This window comes from Anomalospiza imberbis, chromosome 7 (genome assembly GCF_031753505.1).
Source record: "Anomalospiza imberbis isolate Cuckoo-Finch-1a 21T00152 chromosome 7, ASM3175350v1, whole genome shotgun sequence".
NCBI classification, from domain to species: domain Eukaryota; kingdom Metazoa; phylum Chordata; class Aves; order Passeriformes; family Viduidae; genus Anomalospiza; species Anomalospiza imberbis.
The window spans coordinates 35067446-35093971 of record NC_089687.1 but is presented as its reverse complement, the minus strand read 5'-3'; the positions used below and the strand labels follow the sequence as shown (position 1 = coordinate 35093971).

Sequence of the window (26526 nt, the reverse complement as noted above, 5' to 3'; positions counted from 1 at the left end):
GCTCCACCTGAGGATCAAATCTCTCAGCAAGACAGAAGGTTTTTTTTTTCCCCCCATCTCACTTTTGAGGGAAAAACATTCCATGACAGAGGATGAAATACCAGGAATGTTTTTTTTAGGTGAACCTTCCAGCTTCTGGTTTGTAGCCACAGTAATTTGTGGGTGAAGGAAATATTTTTGTACTGAAAATTTCCCAGGAAACTGTTTAACAGGGAATTGGAGTTTAATTGGCACTTATGAGACATTAACAATAATTGTATTCAATTTGGCCACTCAGGAAGAAGTGTGATTCAGGATCAGCTGATTTATGTGCTGAACAAAAAGGGGGAAAAAACCCCAACCAACCAACCCAAAAAAATAAAGAAAAATTTAAAAGAAAGCGACTTGAATGTGTGAACTGGTGAATACGTGCCATTAGCTTCGCATTCCCAGGTAGAAGCTTTGTTGTGCTTGTCATATGTTTTTCCCCACAAGGTGTTTTGCTGGACTGGAAAAAGTAGAAGGAACGTATATTAGCTGGAGGGAAATGGTATGACTTCAAGTTCATGTTTTGCAGTGACCTGGATTACAGTTTTATCCCTGCTATCTCATTTGCTGTCTTTTTTTTATTTTTTAGGAATGTCCCAAAAACTTTAAAAAACCCCAAAAAATCCATTTACTTGTTTATGCTTTTATCAAGCATGTGAACAAGAAAAGCAAGGGAACACAGGGTGAAATTTGATGTGGGGCCTTGTGTATGATGCAGGATAGCCATCAACATCCCTTGAACATTTATTTTTCCTTTGCAGCAGAGTTCATTGTGCTCCCTCAGTGCTGTAGGTGAAAACAAAGACAGTGCCACTACTAAATGATTGCAGCTTCCGAGGCTGGCTGAGAACAGAGAAAACAAACTATATGCAATTTAAGTGCCTGTTTGTTTGCAAGCTGCCACACAGCCTAATATATACACCCGTATGATGTAAGGCAGGGGAGATGACCTGATTAGCAATGCCCTCGAAACGAGCCAAGGAGATCCCTGCTCCCCTCCTTGGAGACCTGGTCCCAGCTGGAGGAAACCTTTCTGCAGCTACCAGAGGGTTTCTGAAAATGGCAGTGGCAGTGCTCCGTGTGCATGAGGATGAGGGAAGGAGGAAGAGCAAACAGCCTGCACAGCTCATGGAATAGCTGGGATGTTTTGAAGGATGTAGCTTGAGTTCCTTGGGCTTTGTGAGCTTGGTGTGCATGGGGAGGCTGTGCTTCAGCAAAAGGCTCATGCCGCTTGGTTGTGCTGCTTATCCTGCTGCATGAAAGCATAATTCAGTAGAAAGAAGTGCTAGGGGAAGGCAGATAAAGTAAGTGGTCTTCCCATTTGTAAGCTCTCCCAACCTTGTTCTCATGTGTGCTGAGCAGGCAGAGCTCCACAGCTGTGAATGGGAAGTCGTGGTGCTCAGCACTAATTGCATTCCAGTGTTTATTACTTCAAATCAGAGAAACAGACAAAAATTTATATATGTAAGAAAACACCTAAGATCCAAGACTTTCTCTTGTGAGTACATGCACAGTTAGGATGTGGCTTTTGGATATTTTGTGCAGTACCGTGCCAGGACAGCGTGCAGGCTCGTGGCAGCAACCTGGGGTTTTAGATGAGGAGCCCAGGGCACTATTTCTGGCTCTGCTGTAGCTACTTGTGTGGCCGAGTGTATTAAATCCTGCTCCTAAAGCCAGCGAACCGTTTCTTTGGGCTTCATTCTCAGACTTGCTGAATGCCCCGAAAGGCTGCTATTATTAGAAGGAACTGCCATTCCTTCGCTCTGAAAGTGGGCTGTCCATAAATCACCAGTGTGTGCTTCCCATGGGGAAGTGGATCTGGGACCTCTGCTCTCTCCCTGACAGCCCACGGAGCTGCCAGAGCTCCTGCTCTTCCTCCTTTCTGCTCAGCCTCTTCACAAGGGTAGATCCTCCCGGTAAGGCTGCTGGCTGTGCCACTTGGGCATGGCACTAAGGCAGGATGGCTTCCCATGGCTTTTCTTGCTGCCCTGGTGGGGCCAGTCCACTCCTGCTGCCCCATGCAAACTGCCTCCTCTTGACCCGTTTCTACCCCAGGGCACTGCCTGGGGCCACATCCTAGCTGACCTCTGAGTTTGGGCTGGTTTTTACTCTTTTAAGAGCAATAAATGCATCTCTGTGGCAACAAAAATATTAATTCCCTTTCTATAAGTGATGCACTCAAATGTTTTGTAGTTACAGACCATTTGGATGGTGGTGCCTGTGCTGATACTGTGATCTGCTGTGATCTGATGCAGCAGTGTCCTTGCTCTGGATGGGCTTTGCCATAATAGTACTTTCTTTTCATTTCTTAGCTCCCGTTCGTGCCTTGATGAGTAGTGGAAGATGTTTGAACAGTTTTATGGTTAAAAAGAAACATCTTACCATTGCTTGGTCTCTGGTTCCTTTACTCTGTTCATTATGCTTTCCCTGATAGTAACATCAGTGACTTTGCAGTGTCAACGTCAGTCTCTGAACCGTGTTTTCTGGGAAGAGGAAGAAGGGAAGATGAAGGAGGAACTCTAAATAGTAGAGTTTTTTCTTCTGACATTTCCAGGCCAGCTGTTTAAAACTGTAATGCCTCAGAGTTTACTTAAAATTCTGTCATTGGGTTCATGTATGGGGACCCCTTGGCAGTTGCCATGGAGTACATGTGGCCAGAGTTTGGTGACGCTGGGCAGGCCCAGGGCGCAGATGTGTGCTCCAGGTCCGCTGCAGTCACTGGCACTTGTGCCAATGGCCTCAGTACAGAGGTCAAAGACTGCTTAGATATGAAGGCTGAATCACCTCCTTGTTAAACCCCTCAGCAGGATCAAGGCTTAGGGAAGCAGACACGTGGGCTTGCCTTCTGGCTGACACTGTGGATGGAGGCTCTGACTCAGGGACGGACCTTTCAGCAGGTTTGACCAACTGTTGAGGTGTTAAAATGGGGGCATTTGGTGATTAAAACCCCCCTGCACTGACACGCCTTTGTGAAAATCCCAGTACATTTGTTTCCTTTAGACTTGTTGATCCCACAAGCTCTCAATGGTTAGAGGAGGTTTATCCTCTCACCTGAGGATCTCAGAAATCAGCAGTGAGCCTGCCAGTCTCACCAGGCAGATGTGAAAGTACTTCAACTGCACGTATTTCTCTTGCAAATATAAATAATCCAGCAGTGTAGGCTTCGCTGCAGCCCTGTTTGCCTTGGCAGTATCCCATTGATGTGAATCAGAAGGTGGGAGCAAAAAAGCACTGGAGGCTCATCCTGAGACTGCTCTCCCCTCCATCAGGGAACCTGTCCGTGCAGGCAGGGTGATTGGGAGATTACTGGCACAGCCCACAAGCCTGGCTTCACTAGATCTTTGCGTTTGGAGCAGTCCTGCTTTGTCTCCTTGTGCTGTGCCTTTGGGAACCTTGCCTCTCGGGGCACTGGGCAGGAGAGGCCTGGAAGGAGCAGCTCTGGCTTTGGCCTTTGGTCCTGTAGCTTTGGCTCCTTGAGAAGAAGGTAACTCTCGTGGTGCAAGTTGAGAAGCAGGAGGTTGGTTCTTAATCCTGCTGCATCTCTGCAACTTTTGGCAAGTGTCTGGGTCACACTGTACCCGAGTTCTTAAGATTTAAAATAGGGATAGAAATTAGGAATTGAAAAAAAACCAAAACAAACCAAAAGCTTAAAGAAGTAAGTGGTTTTAACTTGCGATGCCATCAGCACCATGAGACTCATGATGGTTTGAGCTTCAAGGCTGTGATTTAATATTGATAACAGTAAAAAGTTTATCATGGTATTAGTAGTTGGGAATGTGGAAAATACATGGGTTTAACTTTTTTTTTTTTCCTTAATTTCAGCAAATTCAGTAAAGCTAGAAATGCAAAGTGATGAGGAATTTGACAGGAAGCCCCTGATTCATGAAGATATTATCAGAGCTCACGATGGAGGAAGCAGCCTGGAAGATCCCTTCATTGGGAGTAACGAGATGGTGGATAACAGAAAGATGCAAGAGCTATCAAGCGAGGGAGGAATCCGGCTTCCGAATGGTAAACTGAAATGTGACGTCTGTGGCATGGTTTGCATTGGGCCCAATGTGCTAATGGTACATAAAAGGAGCCACACTGGTAAGCAGCTGAAAGAAAATCTGTGGCGATGTTGATGTTACCTGACAACTCTTATCTCTTCCCTTTTCATTCTTGGGGTAGCAGGAGGCTGGAGTGGGGGAAAATGGGCTTCATTGGTTTTGTTTTTCTTCCTGCTTTCCAAACTCTGGTGCTGCTCTCTTGCTGGCAAGCATGGTGCTTCCTTTACTTTGATTTCCAGCCTTTCGTTCTTAAAAACAGTGCAAAAGTCTGGAAATTGCTTTTCTTACTGTTCTTGACTAGAGCAAGATGGTGGGAGTCATTCTCTGGCGTGGCGTCGGGTGGGTCGTGTTGTTCGTGTGTGTGCAGTGCAAAGCTTTCGAGCCTTTAAGAGGAGTCTCAGATGTTCTTCCATTGGAGGTGCTCACAGGTGGAGAAGACCAGCAGCTTCCTGGGGATCTCACACTTCTTTTGGAAGTGGCTGGGCCTGGGATGAGCAAACCCTGGAGGGGACACTCATTACCCAGTGGTCCTGATGCCAGGGTGGGCTTGCTGCTCACTGTGTGACAGCTCCCTCAGGGAGACCTCAGCTGAACCCCGCCCCTGGCTCCCTCACACCATCTCAATACCATTCTGGAGGAAAGTTTCCGTGCTTGGTCTCTCCCAGCACTTGTATTTTTATTATTTTTAAATTATTCTTATTATTTTAAAATTACTGGTTTTCCCAGCTCTTGTATTTTTATTTTTAAACAACTTAACAGGCATGTAGGTTGGAGAATTTAAGAGGCAAAGGGAACTTCTGCAATATGCTAACTGGGCGGGTCTTTGTGGTTTGAAAAATGAGGCCCTGAGCTTAAACTGGGGTATTTCAGGGGACTTATGGCTAATGTGGAAAAATGGTGTGCCCAGGAAGCTGGTACTCACTCCCCTGTGCTGCCCACTCCTCAGGTGGGAGCAATAGTCACCTCCAACAGAAGTACAGATGGTGCCAGAAGATGATGCTCTGTGGTCTTGCAGCAGTCTACCTTTGATTCAAAAAAGCACTTAAGCTTGTGCTTAACTTTTATGAGATTTAAGCACATGTAAGTCACCTGAAGGGCTTCAAGATACGCTTAACTTTGGATGCACACTTAAATCTTATTAAGGTTAAGCACAGGTTTTTGTGGTGGAGCCTCAGCAGGTGTTTGTTGTTTGTAGTTTTTGGATAGTTTGCTTTTTATCTTTGCTATTATGTAATGGGGTGAGAGACTCACACTGGCTGAGATCTGTGAAAATATAAAAAGAAAGGTGGAATTTTAGAGTAGAGTAAGAAAGACTGTGTAATCCCTTTGTAAACTAGGTAGTTTGTAGTCCAGTAGTGTGCTCTTGATGGGCAAGAAATCAATAGAATTTCTGTACAGAGGAATAATAAATATATATTACATAGTTAATCTCCTGTATATGAGTTATATTGATGAAAACTTGACCTAAGTGTGTAATGCAAAGCATGGTAGTATCATTTATGATGTACTCATGATTTTAGACAGGAATTACGAGAGGGGAAAAGCATTGGCTGGAGAATCAAAACCTTGATTAACAATTTGACGTGCTGTTACTAGAAGAGGGAAAGAGAAACAAGAATGTACCAGACTGAGTCTCCAACTTGCAACCTCCCAAAAAGTTTTCACTGGTGCTTGCATGTGTCTGAGCATATGTATTGTAGGTGCATCAGAGTCCATGTATTTGAACTCCTGCAGCTACACTAGCTGGGCTAAATTTAGATTTAGGTACTTAATTAAATGGTCTGCATTTCTGAGATACTAAATAGCCGGTGCATCTTTTAAATGAAGGCAAGCTGCCTTTTTCATATTAAAAGAAAGATGTGTAAATTCAAAGTGAAAGAAACAAAATCTCCTCTGCGTGCGGGCAAGACGGCCGTCTGCGGGTGCATGGGCAGCAATTGCATAACTGGTAGCTTTTTCCTTCGGGCTACTGCTGGCTCCTCAGAGAGCTCTGACTCTTTTCCCATCAGAGCAGAGGAGCTGGGATGTGCTGTTCTATACAGATGATTTCAAGCATATAGAAATGGCATTTCTTTTAATGCGCAGCTCGGTGCTCTGTTCTCGGTAAACCAGTTGGCAAATTTTGCAGAGGATTTTTTTTCCCCTCCACTTTGTTTGTTTGTTTTTTAATACATGCTGCTACTTTGTTGTCCACAACAGAAGGAGAAGTTTGCTTGGATTTCCACATCCTGGATTTTGAGATGTATTTTTAACATACTGCTGGTATCTATCTTGTAAAGTGCAGTATTTTAAAATATATTGCCACTTCCTCAGCAGCCGGGTGTGATGGGCTGGCCCCAGCTCTGGAATGAGCCCTGACCTGTGGGTAGTCTGGTTTTGCAGCCCAAGGGAGAATGGTGGAGAGAAGGGAGGTTGTCCCTAGTGAGTGGAAACAGATGACATTCTTTATCAGCTAATCCAACCGGCATGTACATCCCTACCTCTCAAAGCCAATTTAAGTATGTTTTGGGAGCTGAATCCTGCTTTACTCTCCTCTTTAACTGCACACAACCAGATCTGGCCAGTTGTTTGCATTGGCAAAAACTGAAGTGCTTTTCCCTTCCCCGAAAACCTGTCAGCATTTTATGTAAATCACCCAAAATGCTGTGGTCCATAGCAGAAGCTGTAATTTGTGTGTGTGCTGGGATGAGTGCAGCTTTCCTTGCACAGGGGATCGAGTCTTGGCAAGAAGCTGTGCTGTGGGCTCTGGCTGTGCTATGCACAGAGAGGGACATTTCTTCAGCCATTATTCCTTTGTTCCTGAAGAGCAGTTGTCTTCCCTGCCAGATTATGGTAGTTCAGTCAAACAGATACAGGGATGGGGAAAATAATCTGTGTCATGAATGAGGCAAGAGTAGGTGAGCTCAGTGTCCCATCTCTGATCCTGGTGTGCAGTCACCCCTTCCTGTGATAGATCAAGCTGGGGATTGCCCGTTCATCCCTCAGATCATGGTCCAAGTGATGCTCTGGTCTGCAGCCCCTCCATCACGGGGCCCATGGCACTGCTGATTGTGTCAAACACAGCATTTCTCTGAAAAACTGATAATTGAAGTGAAGTGGTTTTGTACTCTGCCTGGGCACCAGGAGAAGTCCCTTCTAGTTATTTGTCATTGCTGACAGAAAATAAATAAAATGCTTGGTGTGGGAATTAAGCGTGATGCAATCCCTGCATTAGGGAGCAGGGTAACCCCCTCCCTCATGTGCCACATCCGTGTGTCAGAAAAATAGCTTGAGCTGGATTTATTTCCCTCTTTTCCCATACTATGTTCTTTTGGTCCAAATTTCATACTCCACAGCATATTCCTCAAGTTGCAGGATCTCTATCAGTTTTTTTGTTACTGCAGGAGATGACTTGGTCATAGAATATTGCCATTGGATACTCCAGAGATTTGTTCTTAGTGATGGAGAGGGAAGAGGGGGATGGAGAAGAAGCAAATAATCCAGGATTTCTGAGATCATGAGAAGGAACCTCAGTGGTTTCTCACCTCTTTATGTTTCCTGCTGTGGGCCTGAATTAAAATTTCCTTGCTCCTGGTTTCTGGTAAAGCAGGAACCATATTCTGCTATAGCTGTGCTGATACTTCTGTGCTCTGCAAGGTCCACGTGTTGTTCTCCCTTTTGCTGTCAATTGTGACCCTTTTAAATTTTTTTTTCTCTGCTGTAACATCCAGTCCCTTATCCAGTTCACTTCTAGATTTTGAAATGTTTTTTTTTTTAATTTCTAAGGAAAGGCTGGTATCATAGAATAATGGAATGGTTTGGGTAGGAAAGGACCTTAAAGCTCATCCCATGCCACACCCTGCCATGGGCAGGGACACCTTACACAAGCCCAGGTTGCTCCAAGCCCCATCCAGCCTGGCCTTGGACACCTCTGAAGACTGGGCTTCCACAGCTTCTCATCCTCATTGTTTTATGAAGCACAGAGGTTAAATGCTTTCTCTGTGTAGATGCAGCAGCAGCACGGTGGCAAAGCTCAGCCTGGGCAGAGGCAGTGGGGACGTCAGCCTTGCCCCACTCTTACTTTGGGCTGCTGGTATGTTGCTTTTAGGGTTTTTTGAGGGTGTTAACTACAGGACAGTCTCAGATCTTTGCTTGGACTCCACAAACAGTTTGATATCTTAAGTCAGTGAAATGAGTTGTGTGCCCATGAGGGGATGTTCAGCCTCTGCTTTAGCACCCTTAGCATTACATCTGAACTTATGAACTCTGGAACTCTGAATGCAATTTAACTTTTTTTCCCACGCAGAGTTCAAGTTTTTAGGACAGAAGTAATAAATGAGGAAAAACCCAGTTGTGTTGTTCCATATAAAAAGCTTGTATGCCTAAGCAGCTAACCAGGAGCAAATTTAAACAACTGGTCATATAAACACATTTTGATGAACTCCACTGGACTGCCTCTCTCATTTTACTGGTAGAAAGGGTTTTTTTGGTTTAATTTCTAATTTGTAACCTACTGCAGCCTTCCTGTCTCTTGCAATGTTAATAGATTTGGCACTGAATAAAAAAATTTAGGGCTAAATTTCTGAAAGTCCAGTTTTCTCTTAGGTTCTGAAGTCTAACTTTCTGAAAAGTCACCTCTTTTCCTACTTAAGCATAAGGAAGGGAAGGTGGGATCTTTGAATTTGCTCTGGGCAGAAGGATGTGTTTTACTTACAGTTCTCAATAACTAAGTTCTTCTGATAGTTTTGCCAAGTTCACTTACAAGATTTTTCTGTCTTAAGGATGCAGTCATAAATTTTGCAGAGGACAATTGGAAATCACCCAGGATTTCCCAGGAATTTTTCACAAGAGATTTGTCACTACTGTTTTATAATAAACTGCCCCATCGGGAAGCAGTTTTTTTTCCAAAAAAAACCCCTACTAAAATCACTGATTTCATGCAATGTGCAGGCTGTTGAATGAATTAGATAGAACAGTAAGGAGGTAATTATGGTCCCTGGAATAACAAACAGAGAAATGGAGCAAAGTCTGCTGCTTTGTGTCTCACTTGGGTAAATGCAGGTTGGAGCTGACTGCTGTCACTGTGCTGGGAGCACTGCTTATAATTCTCTTGTGTTCTGGGACAGAGCAGAATCACAGCATTCGCAGGATCTGATGGATTGGGAGAAATCTTTCATTTTAACAAAATTAATATTAACAAAAAGCCTATTGTGGAAGGGTGAAAATCGGTATTGTTAGTAAGAGCAAATACTTTCTGATGGCAGCATGGGCACAGTAATTTTGTATTAAGAGGCTGGAAAGGAAAAATCCCGTTTGAGAAGTACTTAAGCTGTACTTTGCATATCAAAAGTATCTGCCACACAAAAAAGGTTGAGTTCCCAGATACACATTTAACCAGGAAAGATGTTGAAGCCCCTCTGGACCTGGTTTTTATGTAGCAGGACTGCTGCTGTAGGAATACCCTGACTGTGTTATTGAGAACCAGTGCATTAATTTGTGAGTCACTCCCTGTTTGATTTCAAAAGGACAAATATTACCAGCCAAGGGCTAGGAAAATCGAAATCTCCTTGGTTGCCAGGTCTGTGGGCTCCACATCCTCAGACAAATTTCTGTTTTAATACAGAAAATATCTCAGCTTTGCAGCAAAAAGATCAGTGTTTTGCACTGGTTTGAGATTCGAAGAAGGTTAACTCATACTGAAACTTCTGCACAGCACTTCCGTGCCAAGGCGGGAAAGGCGTACTGTTGTGCAGGGAAGCTTCCAATTAAGCAGAAAAAGGAGTTGGTTTGCTTTTTGAAACAACATTTGACATCTGTGAAATCTATTAGTAGGAAGTTCATCGGTTCATTTGCCTGGTTTCAGGTTGTATCAGCCAGCCAGCACTCGCAGCTCGTGCAGGGAAGTCTCCATCCAGCTGTCATGTCTGAAAGATACTGTGAAAGAAAGGCCCAGGTCTGCTTTGTCCTGTCTTCAGGGGGCCACTTCACCATTTGTCTCAGGATTTGTTTACTCGAGAGCAAGTTAACCTGTGCACTTCAGATACTCGTATAACTCAAGAGCAGTAATATTTCATTACTATTTATTCATTATTAGTTTTCCTGGAGGAGACACAGCAGTAATGGATGCATGTTAAACAGTGAACTGTGAGGTTTCAGCAGTATTTTACTGTAATTTCAAGGTAAATATTGAAATAATACATTTTAATTAATATTTAACTGTACAATGATAAAACTCTATGGATGTATTTATTTATTAATTTAATTATTCCCTGGCACAAGCCCCTCTTACAAAGCCTTTAGGAAAGATAATACTTGGCAGCTCCGGCTTATCTTGCTTTGTCCATTCCTGAAGTAACTTAGGTAATTAAATTCCCTCTGCTGGAGAGCAAGGGTTTTTAGACATTCCTGGTTTTGTCTGGCTTTAGACTCTAAATCTGGAGTTGAAAAGAAACATCTTTTTTGTTTGGTTGGCTCTCCCTCCCCCTCTTGCCACTCTGAAAGTCACTGAGTTGGAGGCATTTCTGCGCTGATTTAGCTCAATAATAGAGAAGAGGTTTAACACTTAAAGTAGACGAAACGTTTTTTGTAGTTACGTTGCAGTCACATAGTTTCCAGTGCTGAAAAGCACAATGCTTGCTTGTGCAAAGTCGCCTTTCAGCAGAGTTCTTTTTTTATTAAATCAGTGTAAGTACATAGAGTCAAGGAGGAAATACTTAGATGTAAGTGATGAGGAAGCACACCGTGCTTATAATTGTCATTACTCTCTTGGAGTCGTGTGTGCTACCTTTAATAGGTCCATAGTTCTGGGTATATCTGTGTTAGCATCACCCCCCAAAAACACTCTAAGCACAGTCAGGGGCCATCATGTAGAGAAAAGCTGTGTTTAAAGACTTTTTGTGAGTGGATGTTTAGTTTGAAGGATGATTGATTTCAGCTTATGGATGAAACCTCTGAGTTTTCACAGAAAAGTGAGGGAGGTGAATAAGGATGTCAAGGTTGTTATGTTGTTACTGGTAAGTAATAATTCTGGAGAACAGTTCACAAAACTACCAGGAAAAGGCAGCAGGAGAAATAATTGGAACACAGTCTTTTTAAGGCATTGAAGTGATAAAAAAGGCTTGTTTGCTAGTATCTGGGATGGGCATCAGACAGCACAGTTCTTGGAAAACAACAGAGACTCTTCTTGCTATGCAGTCGTTACTTCTCTGTGCACCCTTCTATTGGATAATGGCCTCTCAGATTAGCTGTGCTAAATGTAAAAGCTGCTAATCAATAGCACGAAGGTGTGACCAAAATTGCATCCCTCAAGCCTGCGGCTTAAACAAGGAGCTGGAATGGAGTGATTGGACAAAAGTGTAGCAAACACATCAAAGCAGCTATTTACCCAGAATGAAGCCAGTAGGAGAAATGAATTCAGGCTGCCTTTAAATAGATCCAAAGGTTATTTAAGGTAAAGTGTGCTATTGGAGCGGATCTGTCTGTTGCAAGAGAGGAGCAGACTACGGGTGATTTTGTGGTGAGTGTTTTCATGTCGTCTTTGCCATCAAACTGTGGTGCAGTGGCTATTTGAATTCCTGACTGAAAGCTTTCAGCATCTCTAGAGCAGCCAGTTTTTGGGGGAGTAATACCTGCTCATATGTGGCCTCCAAAATGTCAGAGATAAGTGGGTGATGTACTGGGTAAAACGCAGTAACTGCATAATTTTAAATACAGCAGGAGTCAAAGGAAAGACTTTAGACTTGGTAAGAAACGTGCTACCTTCTTTCATGTTGTCATCCTGAAACTGAAGCTATCATTCCAGAATACTCAGAAATGTGTCAAAGGAAAGGGTTTTGCCTGTTTTCTCAGACAGTGAAAGCAAAACAGAAAAGAAAAAAAAAAAAAAGAAAAAGAAAACCCATGTATTTTTCTACTGCAGTCTCTTTACAGATCTCTGTTATGGACATTTTGAAATGATAGAAAAGAAGATAATGGCTAATCAGATCATTTAAGTATAGTGTGGGAGTTTGAAAGGGAAACCACAAACTCTTTATCAATTCTAATGAGCTCGTGTTCAGTGTATTGGAAGAAGAGCTTTATGCTGTGATTTTTTTATTGTTATTACTCCATAATGTTCTCGGTGAGACTGTAGGAACCTTAGTATCTCCTTGAGTACCTCTGCGGCGGCCTCAGATGTGATTTCCATCTCCTACGTGTGAAATAAAGTTGCAGAGTATGGCATATATGTGGCACACCTTGTGCTGCCCTCCTGGCAGCATCGTAGTCCTGGCAGTGATTTGAGCCACTGACACAAGAATTGCTTGTGGAAATCTGTAAGAACTCTCTCCCTCCCTCTCCTTGCATTTGAATCTCCAGATGTGTTTTGGACTTCACCCTAGACAGACACATGAACGACTTTGATACAAAGGGAGCATTCATTTTGTCCAGCAAGGGAGTAATTGTTTTAAAGCAATTGTAAAAGGCTTTGAAGAGATGTGAGAGATCACACAGTGTTTGTTTTTCACAAGGTCTGTGCTTCAGGCCACTGAATTCAAACTCAGAAGGTCCCAGCAGGATTTGGTCAAGATTCTATAATAGGTGATAACACTGAAAAATGTGGATAAGGTTGCTTACATCTGAAATCTGATGATCAAGACCTTGTTGAGCTGGGGCCCTGCTTAGTGTAGACATTGGGTAATGCTTTAAATTGGAAGAGGGTAGATTTAAATCAGGTATATATGGAAGAAATTCTTCTCTATGAGGGAAGTGAGGCCCTGGCACAGGTTGCCCAGAGAAGCTGTGGTTGTCCCATCCCTGAACATGTTCAAGGCCAGATTGGATGGGATTTGGAGCAATCTGGCATAGTGGAAGGTGTCCCTGGCCATGGCAGGGGGTGGAGCTGGATGGGCTTTAAGGTCCCTTCCAACCCAAACTGTTCTGGAATTTGATGATCTAAAGTCCACCTGCACTAAAGCACTTGGATAAGTGGCTAGCACAAGTATATGCTTGTGTTCAATTGATCTGCTCAGCAGGACATAAGCAGGTGATTAGAGCTGACTGCCTGTGCAAGACTGCTGGAACACTCTGACTGTCCTCAACAATGTTGATAATAGAGTATGGTTTTGATAATGTTCCAGAAGGCCTGTGTGAGTTCATCAGAGCTTTTCCTCTAAATATTTTTTTTTTAAAAAGGTGGGGTTTTTTAATGGACCCAATCCCCACTGTCTAAGGCAAATATGAAGGCTTAACATAAAAATAAGCTTTGGATGTGTGTGAGAGTGTGTGTGAACACATGGGATGAAGTGATAGGGTAAGGTCTAGGGTTTTTGTTAGTTTTTCATCAAATCAGTCTTTTTAATTTTATGTAGAGTGCAAATTTGTTTGCTTTACAGTTTAATGGTATAAGATTTTTCTCAACTTTCAGTACTGCCCAGAGCTTGCAACCCTGATCCTCACTCACATCCATGCCCTCCATGTCACTCTAGCAATGCAAAGCAGTTTTTAAAAAGGGCTGTCAGTTAAAGTATAACGCAAGCAAAAGGATTGGTTTGAACCAAAGACCTTAACACCTTTGCTAAGGTCCAGTTGTTATGATCAGTTCTGAATACTCATATGGATTGGACCTATATTAAAAATAAGTGGAAAACCATAGAAGTAAATACTGCAAAACCACAGCTATGGATCTAAATTTTCATCAGAGCTCATCTTTTAAGAAGGATAGATGCTCTGAGGTGAAGAACTTTCAAGAAAACCAGGAAGCATTGCTCACCTCAAGGAAAGAGCCTCAAATCACTATTGGAGGCTTTGCCCATTGTGCAAAAGAAACGGCCTCTGACTTTAGAAGTGCCGTGTGATGGTGGTGGTGGGGACTGTACCCATGTGCAATGGCACTGGTACAGAGTGGGAAAGTGGCCTCTGTGCATCCTCCGATGTGTGTTGACAGCTCTCTCCCTTCCCCTTCCCTTCCAGGTGAACGCCCCTTCCACTGTAACCAATGTGGAGCTTCTTTTACCCAGAAGGGGAACCTGCTGAGGCACATCAAGTTGCACTCTGGGGAGAAACCGTTCAAATGTCCCTTCTGTAGCTACGCCTGCCGGCGGAGGGACGCCCTCACAGGACACCTCAGGACACACTCTGGTGAGCCCACCTTGGCTTCTCCTCACACCTCTTCCTTCCTTTATCACTACCGTCCCAGTGCAGCAGGTAGTGAAAATAAAGTGTAGCTCTGGGTCTGTACCGTCCTCTTCAGAGAGTGCAGCTCTCAACTTTGGGAAAGCCTTGATGTGAATCAGAAAAGTTGTGGTTCAGCCACACCTCTCCTTTTGTGTAACTGAGCTCCTCTGCTGATGCTATCGCATTTCCCTCTCAGTGTCTCCTTGGGTGTATCCCGGCTTCGCTGGCAGATTGTTTTGACATTCTGGGCCCCAAAGTGGCTGTGAAATTCCAGAGATCACAAAGAATAACTGTGGGCTCTTGGAAGTCAGCTTTGCAGTTCATACCCATTTCTTCATCTAATAAATGCCATATGCTGGTTGAGTTCAAACTTGTTCATCTTTCAAAGCCCTCTAAATTGCATTTTTGATTCAGATCTTGCTGTGAAGTCCTAGCTCATGGCAGCCACGGCACTCACCCTAGAGCTGAAGGTGGTCAAGAGAGACTGGGTTTCTCTTTCCTTAGGTCATAGGATCATGTCTATATCAAGTCTACGTGATACAGTTCCTTGAGAAGTTGTTCAGAAATACCTGTCTCATAGCTGGTAGTTGTGTTGGAGCCCCAGCAGTTGGGATCAGCTGTGGTTTTAGTCCCTGTCCCTGCACCTGGGGCTGCATTCTGCCCATCCACTCATCTGTGCAGGACTCCTGAGTAAGATCTTAACTTGCTGCGTTTGTATCTCCTGAATGTTCTACTTGTGTGTTTGGGCCATTTATAAGAGGCTGTGTGTTTAATTGTTGAATGAGCAGAGATAATGGAGCTGGTTGCAAGTGGCAGCATTATGGATAAACTTCTTTGAGTTGTTAGCAAATGTGTGATTACTGAAATACAGTGGTGGAAGTGCAACTGCAGGCAGAAATCCTGCATGAGTTTCCTGACTTTATATGTATTTCTTCTCCAGAGTCAGCCTCACTTCAGTAGGTGTTTCTGTTTTAGGAGCATTGAGTTGGTCTTAGGATACAGAGTTGCTTTGGCATTTCCAAGAATAGGAAAGAATAAGCTAGTAAGCTTCTTCAAGTAGATTTGGGAGCATGCAGGATGCTGTATTGATGGGAAATGCTGACAGAAAGCTTTCAACTTCCACGGGAGTACAAGAGTTGGGACTAGGCTTTGAGAGAATTGCTCGAGCTGGATTTGATCTGAAAGTCAGTAGGAAAAATGTCTGTGGAACTGTGACATTTTCACACATCTGACAATAACTGTAGTTTCAACTGGAAATTTAAAAAGAAAACAGAACACAATGCAAATGTTCACAATTAAAACAAAAAGGGAGTTGTGACAAAAACATATCCCATATTACCAAACACAAACATTGCAGTTGAAGACCTCACAATTATTAATATACATTTTGTTACCTAGATACTGCCATTGACAGAGATTGTTCTTTCTGTGGGAAGAACACGTGGCTGATGGTTCAGTGTTTTGCGTGAGGATGAAATGTAAAGGTGTGGGATTTTCAGAAGGCACCTAAGTTGCTTGGCACCAGTTCCCCTGGAGCTCCTTCCCTAACTGACTTAGCCATGCTCAGCTCTGCTCACTTTGTAATTTTAGGCTTTGTTTTCAGTGGAGAAAGTGTCACCCCTCTAAGCACCCAGATACAGCAGCTTTCAGCAGAGGGCCAGCAGGAACAGACAAGTGCTCTCACAATACTCTCCAAGGCAGCTCTTAGAATTCTTAGCATTCATAGGTGAAGAGTTAAAACCTGGATTATTACCCTAAAACCTGGTATCCCCCTGCACAAAGGTGAAATGCCACTCGGGCCACAGGCATGGAAGTTAAGGTGTCTGTCCCTGCCATGTAAGCAAGCTGGGCTGGCTTGTGCACACCTGGATCATGGAGAAGATGGGTAGATGTCCCCAAGGGACTGTAAACAGTTTGGTATCAGTGTGCTATACAAGCATTCTGTACTTCATAAAGTACACATCAAAGTCTGTATGTAGGCCTGAAAGGAGGAGCAGATCCAGCAGCTGTAGTGAAGGTCTTTTCCAACCCAGATGATTCTATGATTCTGCCAATGTTTACATCTTCTGCTATTTCTGACAAGAAAAGAGGATATCTGATAAAATATAGAAAGAAGAGGTTGAAAACTGTTTTGAAATATGAGACTTCAAGCTAGTTTCAATCTGGTACACTTAGTGTCTAAATTGAGGTGAGTCTGAATATATTTTTGTAAGAGGAAAGCTCTTTAGATCAGATCCTTAGCTGATGGAGATCGGAATTACATTCTCTAAGTAAGGAAAGTACTTCTGTTTTGCACCAGCTGAGAACCTGGTGCACAGTTTCATAAATGCAACACCAATTCCCTTTTTTGTTAATTTATGTATGTATATTCTTTTCCTACTTAAATAAGAATTCTGTTAATAAAAAAAAAAAAAAAAAAAAAAAAAACAAGCAAAACCCCTTGATCTTTTCTCCTTCCCAAGAAGGTTGAAAATACTATGGAAGGCAAATTATGCAATAAACAAATTGAAGAATTCTGTCTTATCTCTTTTTTTTTCCTTAGTTAGTTTGACTTGTGGATTTCAGAGCACTTTCCTAGTGTCACCACTTAGTCAGTGACATCTTCTCACTGCTGCTTTTTAGTCAGTTCTTTCCGTGCTTAGTGAAGTTTTCACACAGTACAACAGGAAAGGTAAAAAAAATAAGGAAATGTAAATGCAAATAGAAATTAGTTGAAGCATCTCTGAAATATCTGAAGTAGCCAATACTTACTAGTAACATAAAAATAATTAATTTTTTTTAATTTGGATTGATGTTTGTTCATGCTTTTTAATGTTATTTCCTGTTAGTTTGAAAATGTTTCTAAGCATCACAATCTACATTTTGCCTCCTTTTCTTGTGCAGAATCATATCTTACTGTGTAAGTGTTCCCAGGTTAAGTGGTTAACAAAATATTGCTTTGTATCTGTAATGCTGCTACTGCTGTTTAGCCCTAAATAATTAAGGACTTATCTTGCAGTGATTTACTCCTGCAGTTATTTACCTTTTACGGACATACAGAGTTCTGATGAACTTTGTCTGTATTTTCCTCCCACATGCAGCTGCTTTGGTTTCAGGAATATAATGATGCCTTCAGGATGTCAGTAGGATAATGCCTGGGGAGAGATTCATGTGCAGAATTACACTAAGAGTGGGCATGTACCTCAGGGTACTTACAGGACTTTCAGGTGTTGTTTTCAGAATTAACTCCATAGTTCCACAACCAGCTAATGTAAGAGAAGTGCCAGAGAGGTCTTCCAGGATGGGAATGTAAGGCTGTGGAGTGCTGGGCCAGAAGTTGGTAGCCCCTTCCTGCAGGATGCACTGGATAAATCAGCAGGGATTAGCTTCACCTTGCCTGGCTTTTGCTGTGTTAAAGGGAAAAACATCCAGGCAAAGCCAATCTGCTGATGGCATTCATAGAGTACCTGCTATCTCAGCCTGAGACATGCCTGTCTTCTCCATCCCCTCTGGAATTGCACATCAAAACACTGGCAAAGACAAACTGTATGAGAAAAATTCTGCTGTGGGCAGTTAATGAGCAAGTTGTTTTAAGAAGTTTCAAGGAAGGCAGCTGAATCTGACAGGTCAATCTTATGGTTAAAGCCATCCAGATGTTGACCTCCATACTTTGAAAGGTATGACAGCCTGATGCTGTTTTACCCTAAAGAGCCAGGCATCCTCAGATGGGCACATAAACTTAGCAGTTAGGTTTTGGCATGGATTTCTCTTGTGTCTAAAATGGAGCTGAATCAGTCCTTCCCTCATAACGCTATTGTAAACATAAATGCTCTGACAATGCTTGAAAAAGTCAAGGCTGCACTGATGAGCAATGTGGAAGAGCCCATAGCAAACACAGGCACCTGAGTTTTCAGAGCAGGACTTGGGCAGTAAGCGAGAAATGAGGGAGGGGATCACTTGCTAAGGAGAAAACAAAACTCAGAATCGGTTTTGAGTAAGTGAGAATCATCCATCCATTGCACTAAGAAAGGATGGTCCTGTGTGCCAATTGCTTAGTGCTTAAAAGGCTGTCTCATCATGTTTGTCCACATAGACTGTCCACATGGACATTAATTCTGGAATTTCCTGATTTTTCTTTTTACTTGGCAGCTTCAGTCATATCGTTACTGTGGGAGTATGTAAGTGTTATTCGTATATGAAAGCAGTTTTACTGTCTTTTTCTTCCTAAAAAAATGGGTAGTCAGATTTTTTTTTCACAGAAGATTGTCCTCACAATACATTTTAAAATTTGCTTTGAAGCTACTACTTTCCTGTTCAGAAAGTGTCCCCTCCAAACAATTTTTTTGCTTTTAAGAAATATTTTTCTTTCCCATCTTCCTCCTGCATTGCTGCTGCATGTTGTTTGTTTCTGCTCAGCTCTCCAATAGCACTGAACTAATGGTACCCCTTTATTTGCAAAAGAAAAGCAGAAAGCCTTTGTTTTGAAAAGAAGGGCTTAGGCAAAAACTCCCAAAAGCACAATCTTAGCAAACTATGTACAGTGTGCAAGATGAAAGGCATGTATGATGAAACAGGAAAATGCTCCGTTCGTGGAAACTCTTTCCATATTTGTTGGTTAGCAAGTCCATCTTTGTCATGTCTTCTTGTCCATGAGGACTTTCCTTTCAGGCCTGCCTGGGTGGCAGTGAGCCATCCCAGGTGTGCTCACATGCCTGGAGTTGGGTGGCAGACCTGAGGAGTGCAGTCTGTGCGTGCAGCTGTGCTTGGAGGTAGAAGGAACCTGTTCCCCGATCCTGATGACATGCCTACCTCAGTACATGTCTGGGAGAGCCCCACTTCTGAGCAGCTCATTTTGGCTGAAAAATTGGATGAACAAGTGCTGGAATACACAGTGCTGTCCATGAGTTCCCCCCTGTGAAAAGACAGTCAGAATTACTGAAACAGTAGCAAGGATGGTTATTAAGAATAATGAAGTCAATGCTTTAAACTGCTCTTTTTCATCTTGAGGGAACTTTTGCCACTATTAACATCTCCACTCTTAAAAGGCCCAGTATCTACTCTGTGACCATGTTTTTGAGGATGGGAATGTCATAATTAGATGAATCTTGTGATCTGAAGTTCTCATTACACTCTGAACTGGACTGACTCAAACACTTTGTGAATGGGGAAAAAATTCAAAGCAGACACACAGGATACTGTCTGAAAAATCAAACATGTATGTGAAGAGGCAAGGGGATATTCTGCATACAAATGCCATTTCTCCAAATAGCTTAGCAAACAGCATCTTCCCTCAGTTGTGATGAGCTGGTGGGTATTTATGCTGTTGATCTGATACTTAGAGCTCTATTTAATCAGGCAGAGCTGCTCTTCCTCTCAGGTTTTCTTATGCTGTTTCAGTTAAACTCAGTGGAATTACCCTCGTCACAAAATCATTTTGGGTTTTTCTTATCAGGCTGCGGGTTCCAAACCGCTGTGAGCATGTGCGCAATCCTGCAGTGGCTCTGCTTCTCATTACTGCTTCCAGCACCTAGAGGCCTTCACTCCATGCTGGAGAGAGTCTAAAAGCTCTGATATTCTGCTTTGCTTTTATTTGTGTGTGTGTTTTTAGAGGTAAGCTCAAAATGTATACGGGGTAGGAGTTTGCTATGCCAGGGCTTTATGCCCTGGGGATCCTTGTTTAAAACTGAATCCTCTGTGGAGCCCTCTTGTATCCCATGCTTTGCTAGAGCCCCACCTGGACCTGATCCTTGGAGTGGAGGGGTCTTAATCTCCAGAGCAACTACTGTGATAAATACTGGTGTCGACTATATGGAACGATTATCTTTTATGCTCAGCATTATCTCAGTATAGAAGCTTGGTCTTTTCTACAGAGCATAATTACCACTGAGAAATCAAGAATCAAAGAAATCTTTGATTTAAATATGCTGTAGGATCTTGATCATTCCAGGAGTACATTTGGTCTTTGTTTTCAGGGCAGCTTGTGAAAAGATACGGTTCCATCCAAAGCAAGGAGTGTTCACTTGTATGTTTTGGACTTGAAATTCCATGAAGATTCCCTCTTATCTGCTGTAGTTTAGGAATCAGTCTTTAACTCTTGAATGCAGGAAATCTGCTTCTGACAGACGGAAGACAAACAGGAGGAGTGGTCCTGGCAAACAAAGGTAGATGGGCTGTGTACCAACCTCATGAATCCCTCTCTCTCTTAGGACTAGGGATCAGCTTTTCTTCTCCTCCACTCCTGTCTGGAGTGTGTGACTGAGACAGCAGGAGCAGATGCCCTGCAGCTCCCTGTATCTTGTGATGCCCCAGTGCAAGCAGATGAGGTGGTTTAGGCAGGAGCATCACAGTGTAAGATTCACATGGGGTTATCTCTCATTAATTGTGACCGGTTCATTCCTGATGAAATACCCACGCAAGCATGGAAGCTTGTGTTTGGGATGAAACTGCTGACATCCGTTTTCTGTGTGTCTCCTGTCTCCCCTCCATGTTAGCAATTCACATCCTGGCATCTTTACCTGGATTTGTCCCTTTCTTTGTTGCCTCAGACCACATGGAATGGAACAAAGCACCTGGTCCTGCCCTTCTGGGGTACAATTTGGAGAGCACACAGGCCCCTCTCTGCTGCTGCCAATTCCTAGGCCAGCCTTGCTGTTCTGGCACAGCAAAGACAGTGCTTTTATTTCCTCAGGGCTTTTATTCTGCCACAGTGCTATATGTGGGATTTCACTGGCATCAAAAAAGCATGAATGTGGTAAGACTTCTGCATATAGAGCAGCAGTGCTCCTAAACACCATGCCTAACCTGTTTTTTAAACATCCAGAGAACTGTTTCTGTTGCCTCCCTAGGGAGACAATTCCACTTCGCATCTGCTTTTTATAGCTGTGACTCTCATCCTGATATTTAACCTTAACTATTCTTTATTTTGGTGCAGATTATTGCTCTTTCTAACACTATCTTTTGTGACTGTGAGTAATTTCTGTGCTCAGTTCACACTATGATAGGCTGTAGTCATACGTCTAGCATTGATTCTCTTCTAGTCTGTCTTTATCTTCCAGTCCTCTAGTCTCTTTTTTATTACTAATTTTGAATGTTTTTGCTACCCTTATTCACTCGTTTATGAGGGAACTAAATTACAAAGTCATTTGATGCTTTGGAAATGGGGGCCAGTGCAGATGCAGACCCCTTAACCTTATCTCTGCCTCAGTTGCCTGCCAGTAAAATGGAAATAAAGAGCATTTCTCCACCTAGTTGAGATGGTGAGAGGGCAGCACGTGGGAATTGTGGCAAGGCACAAATGTATCGCTGTGATGAAGGTCATGTGAGTACATAGTAGAGTACTCAGTGGTGCTGGTGCCCCATCTGCACAGCGCTGTACATGATCTCCTTAGGTTTACTTAGCCTTTGTGCAGTAGTGAAACGAGATAATTACAAAGTGGAAGGAATAATAACTTCGTATTGTTACCATAACCACTGAGGTATTAGACCCTGATACCAGTGTGATTATCTCAGACACAATAGTAAGGTGATTATTAATAATACTAAAGGACTTACTACTTAGCCTGCAATTTTTGCGTCGTTTCTTTAAAAACCCCTATCTATTCCATCAGTCCCAAGCCTGTGTGAAATTGGTATGAGTTGTTGCCTCCTTGTTATCTGTTTTTCAGTGATGAGAAAATGAAGCAGGAAAACCCCCATGAGACCCAATTTGCAAATTCAGGGACCTAAGCACCAAGGTAGCTTTGTGTGCATCACTTGTCTTTGTGCACCAGAACTGCTGCGGACAGGCTGGCAGGTGAGACTCTAGTAGCTCAGGTATTTAAAGATCTGTAGTCCTTTGCTCCTGTCAGTTCCAGCTAGAAACAGTTCCCTTGTTTTTCTTGTCACCAGGCATTGTTTCAGAAATGCAGTATTTTTATGCTCAAGTTAGCACATGTACATACAAACCCAGGATTTAAGGTGCAGGTGTTGCATCTGCAAGGATTTGGGTGTCTCATTGTCTTAGGATAAGCTGGAGGGACATGATGCAGCACACCAGGAACCCTCCTGGTCCAGAGCCAGCCACTGAGGTATCTGCAGTGGGTTTTGCAGACAGAGATTCAAGAGGTGACAGAGAACTTTCTCATGCAGTTGAGATGTAAACATGGTTTAGACATGAGCAAGGCACATCTCAGCAAAGCCAAGACCACTTCTGAGCAGCAAATATCACAGCAGCTCTAAGGAGCAAACATGTGTTGGGTTCTTTTTTCCCCCCTGAGAAAATTATTTTCAAGGGCAAAAAGCTTCTGCATATTGTCTCCGGGGAAAGGAGATGCAGCATTTGGAGTTGGCCTTTGTCAGTTCTTGAAGGAGTTTGTGAAACATTTCAGCTTGAGAATGTTTGAGCAGTGGTGTGAGGCCTTCTTTCATTGATGTCTTGGAGCTGTGTTACAGGGCAGTGTGACAGGGAGAACCACCCCTGACATTTTTGACAGCATATGTTTTAAGGTGTAAAGAGGTATTTTTGCCATCTGGAAATGAACCCAAGAGAAACTAAAGGGGGACAAAAATAACCCATAACCCACGCCACAGCAGAGTTGAGGAAAGCTGCTGCTGATACATTCTCCTGAGCTCTCAGCAGCCTGTAATTATGAATTGGCTTACAGCTAAGATATTGATGGATATCACTCAAGAAGGAAAATGAGAATGTCTAGATTTTTTTTTACATTGAACCTGTACTGAACTCTGTGTGACTCTCCTCCTATTTATAACCCTGTGTGAAGTTCAAGGAAACTTGTCCTGGAGGTTTCCCATGAGAGGGAACTGTGTTTTTACCTGACTAAAGCTCTCTGGATATTTTCCCATTTTTTATTTGATCTAAGTGTGAACTTTCTCCACCCTCTGCCCCTCCTTCCCTTCTGGAGTGGTTAGAGAGGTTGATTGCAGCCAGGATTACACAAGAGATGCCAGTTGCATACATGTTTTGCATAACTGTGCTGTGTTGATTTCAGACAGGGTGCCCCAAGTTCCCTCCCTGCCTTGCAACAGCAAGTCAAGATCTCTATCTTCATTCCTGAAGCTGGAGAAATGCTGGTGAGGCCCTGACTATTGAACCTTTGACAAAGAGCACCTGGATGGGACAGAGCTATCCCTGTGGAAGGGCCTCTACTTAGAATTTGTTTGGGCTCTTTGTATGAAAGGTGCAAGAGGTACTGCCACTGGGAAGGGCTGCAAGTGATCTGTGCCAGCTGCTCTGTGTTAAGGGATTGTGCTCCCCAAGCACATGTTCTTTCCTTCTATTCCAGCAAGAGGCATAAATGTTCTCATCTGCTCTGAGACAGCCAAGGACCTCTCTTGGGGAGAATCCTGACTGGAAAATTAAGACAGGCTCATCCCAGTGCTCATTTTGGGACTAGTTCAATGTGGCTTTTATCTTTAGGAGCAGTGAGGTCTGCTTGATTTCAATGAGAATTAGGGGCTTTGACAGCCTAAGCCCTAGCCTGTGTTCCAGTTCCTTTTGCCAGGAAATAGGTAGATACTTTCTTCCTCCTGCCTCATTTATTTGGAGTGCAAGACAAGACCAAACTGGATGGGGCTTTGAGCAACCTGGTCTAGTGAAAGGTGTCCCTGCCCATGGCAGGGGGGTTGGAATGGGATAATTTTCCATCCCAAACCGTTCTGTGATTCTGTGACAACACCACAGGGTCCCCCCCCAGCCAAACAGAGCTGGAGCTGTTCCTAACAGGTGTTGCCTCGTGGGACAGAGCTGGCCTCACGGCTGGCCAGAGCCCAGATGATTTAAGGGCTTCAAGGTCTTTCTAAAAAATAAATCACATGCAAAAAATACACTGCAGAGAATCTGATGTCGAGATTTTTGTATAGAAAAGTGACATGGGCCATAGACTCTCTCTCACTTGGATACCCTTCATGTGCCTGCTTTTTGCTCGTTTCCTTGGAGACAGTGTCTTGTCTGAGAGCAGTTAGCCTTGGCTAGGAAAGGCCTGACATTTCTGGTTCGTAGGATAAAGCTCTGCTGATGAATTTTCCAACAACCACAGAGGCAGGATTTGGTGCAAACATAAGCAGTTCTGAGCAGGGTTATCATGTGGGCATCTCTAATACCTCTCTGGGGACACCAGTGAAGTCCCTGGTGTGAAAGCAGGGTTCAAAGATCCTCGAGGAGAGCTCGGCGATCCCTGTCCCTCAGGTATCAGAAACGTTTGACAAATTTCTCCCTTCCCTTTCCTTCTTCCAAAGAGCTGAGTCAGCTGGACTGGCATGTCTGGAACTCTGTGGCACCGGAGCAGGCAGTCTGCCAGCAGCATTACACACTGCATCCAAAGGAACACGTCACTCCTCTCTCTCCTTTTTTTTTTCCCTTTGCAATCCCCACCCTCTGCCTTTTATTTTTCCTTGTTGATCCGTGTAGGTGAGTCAGAGAAACCTGCTCATCCACAGCCTGTTCCTTCTTGCCAAATCCTGGAGCAGCACTCCCAGTTCTTGTTGGGTGTCAGGAATAGGTTATGAAAACAAAAACTGATATAGTCAGTGTACTGGGTATGGAGCCCATAGTTTAAATGCACACTGAATGTGCCACTTAGAATGGCTTCCTAACCTTTTATAGGAGACACCTTACTCTGTGCTTCATATAAAATATTAGTTTTATTCCGTAAAACACCAGGATGGAACAGGGAGATTATTTAAGGCATAAATTGGAGAACATTTGGGGAGAAAATCCATCTTCATTCTGAAGTTTGAAGCAACGAAAGAGTGGAAAATTTCAAGTAGGAAATCGGGTAGTTCATGGAAGTGGTTTTGACTGATGTTTTGGTATCAATTGTAGTTTTACTAATCTGAAGAAATTCTATGGATATTGCCACGTTTCCTCAGAGTTTGCACTATTGATGAGTTTCTGACCCCAGGAAATAGAACATCACAGATCTGGGTTCCCATATCAGATACTTACAAATAAGAGTGCAAGGTGATAAATTGGCCTTTTTATTTACCTTATAATATTTATTTCATGAGTGGGAAGGGAGTGAGCGAGCAAACATGCAAGGTAACTTTTCCTCTTTGGTCAGCTGACTCAGGAGCCGGGTGTCTAACTTGGGGTGAAACTGCAGGTGTTGGTAATGCTGTAGGGCCAGGTTTGTCTCACTGTCGTAGCTACATTTCCATCAGGCAGCATCACACCTTGATTTTTGGCATCTTGTGCTGGACTGAAGCTGTTCAGCTGCAAAGAGTAGATCGGTCACCAGGAAAAGTGCTTTGTTGGACTTTTACGTGCCATAGTAAAATGTCCATGTTAGCTATATTGTGAAAAATGTATCCATTTTGTTCATATGGTCTTCTACAAGCAGCAAGTTTGTTCCAAGAGCTAAAAATGAGCCAACTTTGAGAGGCTGCAAGTACAGTTCTGGCTGAGAAGCATAAGATTTCTGCCTTGATCAGCATGAAATGCTGGAGTGCAGGTCCTGGGACAGGATCACACCATGGTGAAGAGAAGGGAAAGGCCATTTTGTGTCAGGTGATCAGGATGACTTTGTGCCAGGTCACCAAGATGACTCTTGGTGAGATACAGTCATTTCTCTGAGTTCCAGCCCAAAAGAAGAGGAGAGGAAGGTTTATTGCCCAGCCACCTTCTGCAGGGGAAGAACCCAGAGGGCCAAGAGAAAGGGACTTGACAAAGGCAAGACATCAATGTCGCAGGTGGGAATGAACTCAGATATTCTAAATTCCCACCTGCTAACTCACTTACAAGACTTTCCACAGAAATTAAAAGAATAGATGATTAAAATAATAGATGTAAAAAAAGATACAGATTTTTTTTCTTCTAGGTATTGAGGAACAAGAAAATTTACATCTTTTCACTCTTGATTCAGACTTCTGGGTGAAATCACCTATTTCAAAGAGCTTAGTGTAGCCTTCAGTATGTTTTTTTTTTTTTTCTCATCTAATGTAGTAAAGTATATTCAGAGTTTCCTAAATTCCCTGCTTTTACAGGAAACCTTTTTAAAATATTTCTGGATATTTTCTGTTGTCCAGCTTTTCTTTCTTTACTTTCAGCCTAAGCAGTTGCTTTTTCTTCCCTTCTTTTCTTTTTCTTCCTTTTGGTTTAATTTCACACCCATATTTAATTCCCTTACATTTTGTAAACCTCCCTTTCAGTCACAATTAGTTTTTGAATCTATCCAGGACTTGTAGTGCAAAGCTAATTGCACCAAAAAGGAAACATCCTAAACCCCCAAATCTTTCCTTCCTTCCTCCCTTTCTACTCATTCTCCCTGCTGAACAAACCTAAAAAATCCTGGGTATTAAGAAGTACTCTGAAATTGTTGGTTTTTATTTTTTGTATTGAAACAAA

The 26526-nt window shown here is 43.0% G+C and overlaps 1 protein-coding gene across 23 annotated transcripts in view; it reads left to right on the top strand.

Annotated features, from left to right (window-relative positions):
• Nucleotides 1–26526, top strand: part of IKZF2 (IKAROS family zinc finger 2) — a 116624-nt gene that overhangs the window by 57870 nt on the left and 32228 nt on the right. For 20 of the 23 annotated variants that reach the window (XM_068196579.1, XM_068196582.1, XM_068196580.1 and 17 more), the window contains 2 exons: nucleotides 3850–4116; nucleotides 14004–14171. In XM_068196579.1, the coding sequence (XP_068052680.1) occupies nucleotides 3850–4116; nucleotides 14004–14171 (435 nt within the window). The remainder of the gene's footprint in view (nucleotides 1–3849; nucleotides 4117–14003; nucleotides 14172–26526) is intronic. The other 3 variants (XM_068196578.1, XM_068196588.1, XM_068196587.1) reach the window with 3 other exon arrangements.